The following is a 12,145-nucleotide window of genomic DNA, read 5'->3' as shown; positions in this document are numbered from 1 at the left end:
AATTTAATTTTTTTATTTTACATATCCTAGCTCTAGAGTATAGAGGCAGTTTTTGTTTTTCTGAATAAAATAAATTATTTTTATTTAAAAAATAACACTCTTATCGCTTTCAAAAAACGGAAAGAAAAGTTAAAAACGGCAAAAGCAAATATTACAACATCCAAATATATATTTTTTGATTTTTGGAAGGAGAAGAAGCGAAATTTTTTCCTAGAAATATATGAAAATAGCAGACAGACAATTTCCAATAATTTCGCAACCACTTAAAAGATAAAAAAAAAACATATTTTGCTTCAACTTGTAACCGGTGAAAATATTAAATAACAAATTAATTATACACTAACGCGATTTCACCCAGACATAATACATATTTAAAACTAAAACTATGCTGCGGAAGATTTAATATCTAACCAAGCTCAAGCACCTGTTACTGAACTCCACAGCTAATTCCGCCAGCTACTCATTCTCGCAAAATCCGAACCATATATTTAAATCGGCATTTAATCTTTAATCTGCACAAAGAAAATAATACGCGCAAACATATAGATTGCTACCTGCCAACGCTGGCAACAACAAAACCAATGGCCACTACACCTTCGCAGCGCGCAGAAAGTTTAGCGAAGCCGAGCGTCAATGGTTAATTAAAAGCCAGCGTCTTTGCGCCGAAGTAGCTTATTACCGATGCGCGAATGCCATCCAGCCGCCGCGCTCGACAATTAATGAACCGGACAGTGAGTGAGTCGCACAAGTGGCGCGTACAGCAAAAGCATGCGACAGCGGCCGCGCACAAACACATGCAGAGCGCGCTTGTAAAGCGCTGAGATGATCATTAAGTGTGGATTGAAACTGGTTCTTTACAATTTTTTAATAGAAGACGCAATATAATAAGCACATAGAGACAGCGCGCAGGTAATTGATCAAAATTCCGCGCTAAGCCCGCATTAAAAACGCGTCCCAACCGGTTTCGGTGTAATAAAAAGCTAACATAAAAATTAATAAACATAAAATTCTGCAGCAAACAATTAAGAAATATTTTAATGCCACTCTAAACTTAGCTAATTCTTTATACGCTGGTTGGCTACAGCGCGCTTACCACACAAACACGCGCAGCACACCTGCGGCGCGCGTTGCCTTTCACACACACAATCGCTGCTGAGTGATGGTAACTACCTACCTTGTTGTTGTTGCGCAGTATCACAGCATTTTGTGCGGCATTGTTGCGGTTCCGCACCAAGACATTCCGGCAGTCATCACAGAGATAATTGTTGTTGTCATAGCCGTTAGTGTCGCCATCACAGCTGAGAACGCCGCCACCTCCACTGCCACCACCCACTTCTTCCACATTCAAATTCAATTGTAGATTCTTTGCAAACGCTTTGCTGCCACCATTGCAGCTCGGCTTATTGTTTTCCTTGTTGTTGTGTTGTTGCGCGCTGCGTTCCGTTTCACTTTGTGACGTTGAATTGTCGTCAATAAAACGCAAATCGCCACCGCCAACATCATTAAGCGGACTTGCGCCGTGCCGCAACGCGCAGATTGGCATGCTATTCGCGCTCGCCGTATGAGCATCGCCGCCGCACTCCTCATCCTCGTTCAGCACGTTGTCCAAACTATTCGAGCGTTGTTTGACGCGCTCACGTTGCGGTCGCCGCGCTACCACCTCACCGCGCTCGTTCAACAACAATTCGACGGGACGCGTTATCACCATGGTATTTTGGATGGTCGTGGTCACAGAGCGTGTAAATTCCGAGCGTTTCGTCAGCAGCAGCGTGTTCGGTTCGTCGCAAGGCGTGTGCGTCACTTCAACATTGCGTCGGACTTCTTTCTCCACGGTGCGTTGACTGCTCAACGTGATGGGCGCCGTCGTGGTGAGGCCCTCATAAATGGGATTGTCGGTGAGCGCGAGTATACGGTGGCTGGCCATGCTGATGTAGGGTGTTTCTTTTGCCGGTGACTTGGCTTTCGTCTTTGGCGTTGTTATTGGTGTTGTTGGCTTTGTTTTCACGTGCGCCGGCGTTGTATCGGCACGTTTCCGCATTTGCGGCGTTTCGGGACGTGACGACGTCGCATACTTGCTGCTGCAGCAACAACGTGAACACAATTGCGACACACGTTTGCCACTCACCAAGGCGCGCTTGTCATCACTTGTGGCATCTTCATCGTCCTGCAGATTGTCGATGGATGCGCTTGCGCTGGGCAAATAACATTGGCCCACCTTCTTATCACCGAGCTCCACTTGCGGCACATAGAAGGTGCTGTTGGCGCTGAGATCGATGCAGCTGCGTTGAAAATGCTTGTCGCCGCCGGTTTGCAATGCAGCGGCTTTCTTGTTCTTCGGCTGTCGACGTAGCGAAGAGAACCAGTTTGTGATGCTTGGCCGCTTCTGGTGTTGGTATTGCTGTAGGGAAGCCATGCTGGTGCACACACAATATCAACTGTTGCAGCACTGCGCGCGATGTTGTGTGTGTTTCGAGTTATAATTTTCTCGTTAATTTGTTGCACTTCTTTTCCTGCCTGCGTTGTTGTTTTTTTTTTTATTTTGTTGCACTTTTTTATTATTGTTTTTTGTTTTATCGAGTTCTTGCTTTGTACATGAATTGACTTCCTTTGTAACTTTTCCACTTTTTATTGTTGTTTTATAAATTTTTACGATTTCAACGTAATCACTTTGCCACTTGTTGTCTGATTGCAAGCACATGCAGCCTTTATGGGCATAACTATGTATGTACTTATCAAAAACCAGTTCCTGCGGCTCATTACACGTCGGTATTATTGTGGCTTCTCCTGCTGCCGGTTTCAACTGTTGTATCGGAAAAAAAAAATGGTTACATTTGATATTTTAGGAATGCAAGCAAGCATTCAACAGCAATCAAGTGCATCTGCGCGCCAACATACATACAAATCGACACAGTATATAAAATATATTGTTCACAGAAAGTCCGCAGAAATCGTTTGTTGAAGGCCGAAGATGGAATGCCGCCTTTCTACGCACAAAAAAGAGTTAACACACAAAAAAAAAAACACTTGAGCCCGAACAACGATACATCGATCACTTGAGCGCTTATGTTCTCATCTCACTTAAGAAAGTTACAATCTTTATATAATTTATTTAATAATAAATACGTTCAAGGTTTTCTTTCGATAGGATCATTGGCTCTGGGATATATTAAAGTAAAAGAGTAATAGGGTATTCAAGAATGAGACCACGTCCAGCATGCTGTGAAAAAATATAGTATCCATAGCTAAGAGTGGACACGAAGACCGAGTCGATTTGGCGCCGTTCCCAGCAAGTCACACTGACAGATGGAACAACTTGGCGCATCCTACGACCAGAATCTTAAACTGAAAACGTGGAAAGTACAGGTTGAGCAAAACTGAAGCCGCTTGACCTACTAAAGCGACATCGCTTCACTCTATGGACTCTTGAAAAGTTCCAAAAAGTTCTGACGTTTTCGAGCCAAATTTTGTTCAGCGATGAAGCACACTTCTGGTCCAATGGATATGTAAACAAGCAAAATTGCCGCATCTGGGACGAATAGCAACCTTAAGAGATTCAAGAGCTGCCATTTCATCCAGAAAACTGAACGATTTTGTGTAGTTTGATGGAATCATCAGTCCATATTGCTTCAAAAATGATGAGGGTGAGAACGAAACCGTCAATGGTTACCGTTATCGCACCATGATACCCAACTATTTGATGCCTGAAATTGAAGCTCGCGATCTCGGCAACATTTGGTTTCAACAAGACGACGTCACTTCTCACACATCCCATCAATCAATGGATTTATTGAGAAGACTAGAGAATGTTGTTTCGAATGATAATAAACCTTTTCCATTAAATTTTAAGTTTCCGTGTTTTTTCTTTTAAAAAGTAGGGAACCTCGAAATGGATAACCTTTTATAAATATGCATATGCCAAACTAAGGCTTTTGCAAAAGCTTCTGTACTTTACCAAACTACATATTTTAGAAAGCAATTATAAGCTTTAGCAGATAACGGTTTTAACAGTGAAGCTTTTGGACTTTGGCAATTTTGACTTTATAGCTAAGGGTAGCTGACCAAGATATTACAAAAATCCCTTTCTTATCATTTCTTGTAAAATTTTCTTGTTTCTTATGTAAAAACTGGAAGAGCTATGACGATTTTTAATATATACAACATTTTATACGATTAAAAGCCTTTTGAAAACCAATTCAAAGTAATTTAATATTTTTGCTCAAAAGCTTTCAAAAATCTCTCTTTATTATTGGCTGGAGTTAGAAAACTATGCCGAGTGAATAAAAGGCACTATGTCTTTTTGACTTTTTAGCTCTAAAATTTTACAAAAACCAAAAGCTCTCTTTCAACCACTTTTTTGCTCAAAAGCTTTCAAAAAGCTCTCTTATGTATCTTATCTTATTATATTATTATGACTGATTTGGGGTTTTTAACAGATAAGACAATGGATTTTACAAAATTAAATGTCGTTTTAACACTAATTTCTAAAAGAATGCAAGGTAATTTGACGTTCTAGCTTAAAAGCTTTCAAAAAGCTCTCAGTCTTATTGGCTGGAGTTAGAAAACTATGCCGAGTGAATAAAAAGCACTATGTCATTTTGACTTTTTAGCTCTAAAATTTTGCAAAAACCAAAAGCTCTCTTTCAACCACTCTCTTTGAACAAAAAAAAAAAACCAATAAGCACAGTAAAAATTTGGGTTTTAACAGATAATACAATGGATTTTGTACAATTAAAAATCGTTTGAAAACCAACTGGTAAAGAAATCAAAGTAATTTGAGCTTTTTAGCTTAAAAGATTCAAGAAAGCTCCCACTTTTACACTGTAAAAGCTATACTGAGCATTGCTCAGCGGTAAAATAAGAGAATTTATGGCCAAACTATATGATTTTAAGTTGATATTATGACAGTTTTTCAACGCACAGAAGTTAGTGGGGAATTTAAGACAAGCTTTTAGAGTTCAACCACATGAAAACTGAAACTTTTTGACCGTTAACAAGCAGCAAATCTTGTATAAGGGCCATTTGGATTTCTATACGCACTCACTTTCACTTCAGTCAGTCTTCAGTTTATATATAACATATTTGAACTATAGTTTTTTCTTTTTCAGTAAAACACGCAATTTGATTGATTGAAGTACTTTACAACTCAATATTAACAAATTTTCCAACTAAAAAATCACTTCGAAAACGCACGTCTAAAATTAATGTTCAACACTTTAAACGTCACAAACTCAACTGAGCGATTTATATTTCGAGCTAACTCGCACAACACTTTACGGCAAATAAGCAATTTGCAATATTTTAAAATCAAATTGAAAGTAAACTCAACTACAACAAAAACAACAACAATAAACAAACAAACGTTGGCTTTCAAGCATCCGGTAGTTAGTAGTTACATTATAATGATCTCTTGGCACAACAATTAGACTGAGACGCCGCCACAAATAAGTTGACTAAAAGGATTGCATGCGCACCAAGAACCCGAACTAAGATACAGTACCCATTTGAACTATAACAACAATACACACTAATGACTTTGACTGCCATTAAGTAGACGTTGGACGTCAAAGACATTGCGGCAATAAAGATTCAAAGTTACGAGTACACACACGCATACGAATAGCGCTAATTTATGTAACTTGGCAGCAAAGAAAGGCGCACAAAGAAGCGATGAAAAAAGGATAAAGGAGCGGACGAAGTGCGATGTAGGCACCAGTGTGTAGGGAGTTGGGCTACATGGCGCATAAATTACAAAATGCTAAATGTGGTAGCCTCAATTTAAAATAGACGAAGCGGAAATAAAGAACTGCAAGCCAAGTGCCTAAATGCCTGGACGCGGAACAACAACCAATTTTGTGGCAAACACACGGACATACAGCAGTATAAAGTCACATAAACTGGTATAAAGGTGGATAAGTAATTGGTATAAAGTCGGATAAGTATAAGATATAAGGTCGCATAAACTTATCAACTTTTTTGGAGTCGCGTAAACTGGTACAAACTCGAATAAACCGATGGGGAACCGTATAAATATACTGGTTTGAGTAAAAAGGCATAAGAACGATTTAGTGGCAAACACACGCGCATACACCGCTATAAAGTCGTATAAACTGGTATAAAGTCAGTTAAGTGATTGGTATAAATTTTCATTAACTGGTATAAAAGCGCATAAATTGTTGCGGTCGCGGATAAATACTTTGTATGGAGTCACATAAACTGGTATAAACTGGAGTAAACCGTTGTAAAATCGTATAAATCTATTTGTTTGAGAAAGAAAAACATAAGACAGATTTCCGAACACATTGCCAGCAGCAGGAATCACATTTTATAGCACTTTTAACGCGCTTATCAAGCCGTTAGGCGACCCGTACACACATTTTATGAGACATTCTAAATGGTAGCGTCTTTTATGCTCATTTTGTTATGAAATTTACAATACTAACGTGAACACAACAACCAAAACTATATTTGCACTTGAGAACACCTCCGCATACGATCACACTGCCGACTGAATGTGGTGGCACTATTATTATGTTTATTATTATATGAAATTTACCAAAAACGTCGAGCACTATAGCGGAGACAATAAGACTTGAAAAGGTAATGGCGTCAGACGAGTTTTGTTTTGAGAATGTCGGATTCATGAATAGAATGCTACGCTATGTGGCTAGGCTATACAATCGTAATACAATACAAACTCATATCTAGATACGTATGCAATAACAACACACGACTGATAGTGGCGGCAGGTAGTAGCGCCGATAAAATTGTCTATAGAAGCTACAAAATACTCAATCAAATGAAATCACAACACACCCTCCTGCAGCGCCGTTGTACGCGTAGACATGCCGAACCGATAGTAGACAAACATGGCATAATATAAACAGGTAGCGGCTACCTGTTTGCTGTAAACAAAGTGAAAAAAAAAAACAATTTATTTGAGAAATGCAAAGGTCGTTGGAAGAGAATGAACTCTCAAGACAAATAGGCGGCGAGTCACACGGTAGACACTTAGTGAGTGAATAAAAACAAAATGAGGAAATATTAGTGTCAGTCTTGAAGATTTGAATGTCAATTAAAGGGTATAATAGGATACTATTTTCCGGTGTATAGCTTAAAGTAGAGCGATTACATATATCGTGCATATGTAGTATGTGAAAAATAAAACATTTTTTTTTTAGTTTTCTTCTTTACTTCCGCAAAAATTTCTTAAAACGGAAGCAAAGACTTAGCGAAGACGCACACTAAATACATATTTGGATTGTAATGAAAGTCGTATTATGAAATCATCTGGGAATGAAAGCAGAAATCAACACGATGGCCGAAATGTTATAGTTGGCTTATAAAATATGCAATTATCTTTTTTATTATACGACCCGGAAAGGAATATAATAAAATTCATCACAACTTAGCGAAGTCAAACACCCAAATAGGCGTACGAAATACCTAAATGACTATACATTGTCCTCTAATAAAAGTAGTCACCTTTTCTGATGGCTTCCAAAATAAAGTACCTGACCTTTTAGTCGCCGATAAAAAAAATTACATGAAAACTAAGCTAAATCAATTTCTAAGCTCTTCATTCTACTTGTGGTGTGTTTCTTGGATACCATACGAAAATTGTGAATCTCTAAAAATGTTAAGTAACAGCGGAATAAAATCAGGCTTCAAAGTTTATGAACTCATATGAGGTAGTTTTCGATAAAATTGAAACATATTTGGCCTCTTTTAATACTTTTTTTTAAAGAAATATGCAGTAGAAAACTCAAATGAAGTCAAAATTGGGAGTCGTAGACAATACTTTGAAGCCGGATTGATACGAGTTTTTCATAAGTTTTGTTTTTGATGAGCTCAAAATTTCCAAGACAACTCTTCGGTTCCCGATTTTGTTAGAGTACGTTAATATTCACAAAACAAAATCGCGTTACAATTTTTGAGTTGAGTGTAACTTTCATGCATTACACACCGATAAAATTTACATATTTTTGGTTTAGGTTGATGTACTTTTCAGGAATATTTTTCGACCATAATGCCAGAAGAAGCCGTAGGCAGAAAAAAGTGTTAACGTTGCATGCGAGTCAGGGTAAAATCTCTATGTATTATGTACTCTGTGAGATAGTGCTTAGTAATCAATAACGCACTAGATGACATTTTTTCAAGAAAGCATATTTTGGTTTCAAGCGGATCGTAACACTTTTTGACTGACAGTTTTCCGCAAGCTTTCTGTTTGACTCCACTACAGTCGAGTTGTCTAATAATATATATAAGAAGAGGCGCATAAAACAGGGGGTTTAAGTTTTAAAAGGTTCTAAAATATCTGAACACTCTTTACCACAGCATATTTCAGTGCAATCATCGGATGGTTTTACTGTCGTTTCCGCATAAACTTTCCTCTAACTGCTAACGAGCAAGCTATGCCAAACTGTCTTTAAACAAGGATTTAAAGTTAATTAATGGTTTATTAACCTCTTTATTAAATATTGTCTGTTTCTATGGGTTGAGAAGTTACAAAAGATGCATATTGAGTGTCATGTTTGTAGCTCTTAAAGTTGACGCCACAGACTCCGAATTTCGGTGGTACATTTTAATAAGTTCGACTCGTTGTTGGTTCGTATATTTTTCCATGATGAAATTGCAAACCTTACTGAAGAGAAATGAGAAATGTCAAGAGAGCTGGAAAAATATGATCGCCTAGGCTGTCCCTATCGTTCGAATTTTGTAGGGTCTCTATGAGAAGATCCGATATCTTATATTGCTTACCATTTCAAAGCATTTTTATTTCTGATAGCAGACTTATTCATTTCTATCTTTAAGGGGTTCAAGGTTCATAACTGTCACAAAGAAAAGGATGAGAGTTTATAAAAGTTGCATATTGACCTGATAGCTCAGAATCGTTCTCTCCTCAAACGCATGCGGTTGCACTTTATTCAATACCAGCTATAACAAAGTGGTTGAAAAGTTCAATTTTCCAATACGTACGCACTACTTTACATTGCATTTAATTCCATTTCACATTTTATACGGCTTTAAACTGAAGTTAAAAATAAACGAAGCCAAAGAAAAGCTTGAGAAAGCCAGACTTGAACTGCTTAAGATGCGCAACAAAGCGATGTGGCACGTAACCACACATATGTATGTATATACCATATAGATATATGGATAAATTTGTAGAATCAATCACACATCAATCTCTCCACAGCGAAACACAGAAAGAAGCACGCAATAAAAAAGGCAATCCGATTAGTGGCTGAATTGCTATACGCACCGCATGGAAGCCACACCAAATATCAACGCTAGATAAGAGCGCGTAACAGAAATCACTTAAATGACAAGCAAAATATATTTAGAATTAACTCTTTATCGAATGGCGGTTGGGGCCAACAGCAAACAGAGAACAGTTGGTGGCGGTGGTGTGCCATATAAGTGGCCACATTGAGGTGAAACCGCTATAAGAACAACCGAATCAATGAACCGAGAATCCGATTAGACGCCGCCGCCGCCACAAGGTAGCACGAGTCCAAATAACAAATAGATAGAGTTCATGAAGAGGTGATTTATAGCTTTTTTCTTCAAGTAATTTAGAATGCAAAAGAATGACACGAAGGAAGAAAAACGATGAGGTGTTGTCGAAGAAAAAAGTAGCGCAAGTCTATGAAAAACTAAAAACAAAAGAAAATAAATAAAAATTGTAATCCAATTAAGTGAATAAAGCGGTCTTATGGATGTAGAAAAAGAACCAACGCATGCGGTTGCCACCAGGTCAGGTCGGTGATGTTCGGCAGCCGGCGTGGAAATTTTTACGATTATGTCGGTATGTATGCCGTGGCATCGCTTGGTGCTTAAGTTGGAACTTATGAAAATGTGCAATAATCCGCATAAGCGGTTTGTAAATTGAGCTAAGCTTTCACTTTTCGCAATTAAAAGGAGTGGAGGGTCGGCAAACGACACGGTGACGGCGCATTCACGCCCGTGTCAGCGGCACTGAGGGCCAGCGCTAATTGTTTTAAATGACAAATTGAGTTAACAAAATGAATGAGGTACTTAGACATACATACATATATAAAAATGACGAGTTATATACATATAAGGTAAACCCGCATTCTCTCGAGAATCATTCAATCTTTCTACTACTTTTGGTGTTTACTAGTAGTTTGTGCAATATTTCAGTTTTTATAGACCGAAAAATGTTTACATATCTTTTACCTATCAAGACGCTGTTAAATTGTCGGAAACGCCGACATCGGACCGTTATAGCATATAGCTGTCATACAAACTGACCGATCACACTCAAACTCAAGTCCTTGTATGGAAACCTTTTCTATTTGACAAGTTATCTTCACGAAATTTGACGTAGATTATTTTCCAAGCCAACGCTACAATCTCCGAGAAAATTTTCGAAACGGGCCACTATAACATATAGCTGTCATACAAACTGACCAACCAAAATTGAGTAATTTTACTCAAAACATATTACTTGTGAAGGGTATTATAGCTTCCGTGTATCCGAAGTTAAACTCTTTTATTCTTTTCTACTACTTTTTTTGTCTGCTAAAATTTAACAAAACAAAAACAAAAAAACATGCCCCGATTAATTAAACATTGGCATGCAAAACGCGCCTTCGACAAGTGATCACAATATGATCACAGTTTAATTGTATGCGCACTTCAATGAGCGTAATCACGTTGAACAGCTATAAAAAATTGTAAAAGTCAGCTAAAAAAACTGAAATATGTTGCTGAATAATCGAATGATGAATAAGCAGACAATGACTTTCGGATTATATACTACATACATTTGTATATTATATATTTATACATATCTACATTTAGTAGATAGACATAGTTATGTTATAAGATTCTTGTTGATGATTTTAAGATTATTTTTTTGTAATAAATTACGAGTTTGGTATAAAAGCTCAGGAGCTTACATTTTTCAAACTGATGAGGAGAGTTGTTAGGAATACGCGATCGTTAACCAATGGTATCGAAAATGTGATCAAAAGCATTAATGTTTAACTAAAAGGTCTACAGTAAAAATTTGAAAGCTTTGAGAGCTTTCGTGTAGTTCTCTTTGATCTGGTAGACCTTTACGTGTGGCGAAGCGAACATATTTGTATAGCTGCCACGAACCCAAAATTCAAATACGGATGGAATATCAAGCGGTTATAACACCAAAAAGATGTATACAAAGAGAGCTTTTGAGAGCATATCTTTTTTTATCTCTTTCATCTAAATGTGATTTTAAACGAAATATTGGTGTTATATCTACAGCTCGTAGTTTGGGCATTTTTAAGTGATAGAAAGCTTTTATCTATATATATTTTTTTGTTCAGTGTTATAACAAAAGCTCGTTGTTTAAGCAGTTTTTAGTGGAGAAAGCATTTAAGGACCACCTAATTTGTTTAATATTTCTCATATAAATAGGTTTTTAAAGTGAATCTCAGTGTTTTAGGAAAATCTCATAGTTTAAGCAGAACGCTTTTAAGCACTCCTCGAATTAGCACTTGATTTTAAATATTTTATTATCTCGGTATTTTAATAAAAGCTCAAAAACTATGTAATCTTAAGCGAAATAAAGCGTTTAAGCATAATATCTTTTGTAACTCTTATTTAAATGTGTTTTTAAACTGAACTTCGGTGTTTTAATAAAAGCTCAAAAGCTTAAGTTGTCTTAGGCGAAATAAAGCTTTTAAGCACTTCATATAAGTTTTGTAAAATTTTAGTTAGAAGAAAAAAAGGTCGTTTCTTGTAGAAATTTAATCGTCCAAAAATATCGTTTTGCTTTTCCGTTTTCTTCGAAAACTTCAAAAGCTTTTGTGCTTTTTAGCTCGTAAGAGCTTTTGGAGATCGATCTTAAGTGCACAAAGTTAGCTTACAAATCTTCGATAAAGAAATCATGTTTTCTTAGGCTTTAGGCACGTTTTCAGTTCAGCACAATCTATTGACTTAAGACATCTTGAGAACATAAAAATGTTAACTTGAAATTATGCCTCCAGGTGATATGGTAATCTTCTTCTTAATTGGCGTAGAAACCGCTTACGCGATTATAGCCGAGTTAAAAATCTCTCTTCCGAGGCTGTTAAAATTTTTCATTGGGGTGATTTTTTACGTGGCGGATCCCAAACCCAGCGCACAACCATATGTAGAG

At 37.3% G+C, this 12,145-nt stretch overlaps 1 protein-coding gene across 6 annotated transcripts in view; it reads right to left on the bottom strand.

Annotated features, from left to right (window-relative positions):
• The window catches only part of LOC108973982 (cytohesin-1), a 79,112-nt gene that overhangs the window by 21,954 nt on the left and 45,013 nt on the right, over window positions 1–12,145 (bottom strand). For 3 of the 6 annotated variants that reach the window (XM_018941552.1, XM_018941550.1, XM_018941551.1), the window contains exon 2: window positions 1,175–2,800. The exons of 2 other annotated variants lie outside the window; for them this stretch is intronic. In XM_018941552.1, the coding sequence (XP_018797097.1) occupies window positions 1,175–2,413 (1,239 nt within the window). In that variant the 5' untranslated portion in view covers window positions 2,414–2,800. Of the gene's footprint in view, window positions 1–1,174; window positions 2,801–12,145 lie in introns of those variants that run through there. One more of the 6 variants, XM_018941553.1, reaches the window with a different exon arrangement.

The sequence above is a fragment of the Bactrocera latifrons genome, unplaced genomic scaffold (genome assembly GCF_001853355.1).
Source record: "Bactrocera latifrons isolate USDA-ARS-PBARC rearing strain unplaced genomic scaffold, ASM185335v1 scaffold_513, whole genome shotgun sequence".
Taxonomy (NCBI): domain Eukaryota; kingdom Metazoa; phylum Arthropoda; class Insecta; order Diptera; family Tephritidae; genus Bactrocera; species Bactrocera latifrons.
This window is presented reverse-complemented; position numbering and strand designations above follow the sequence as displayed.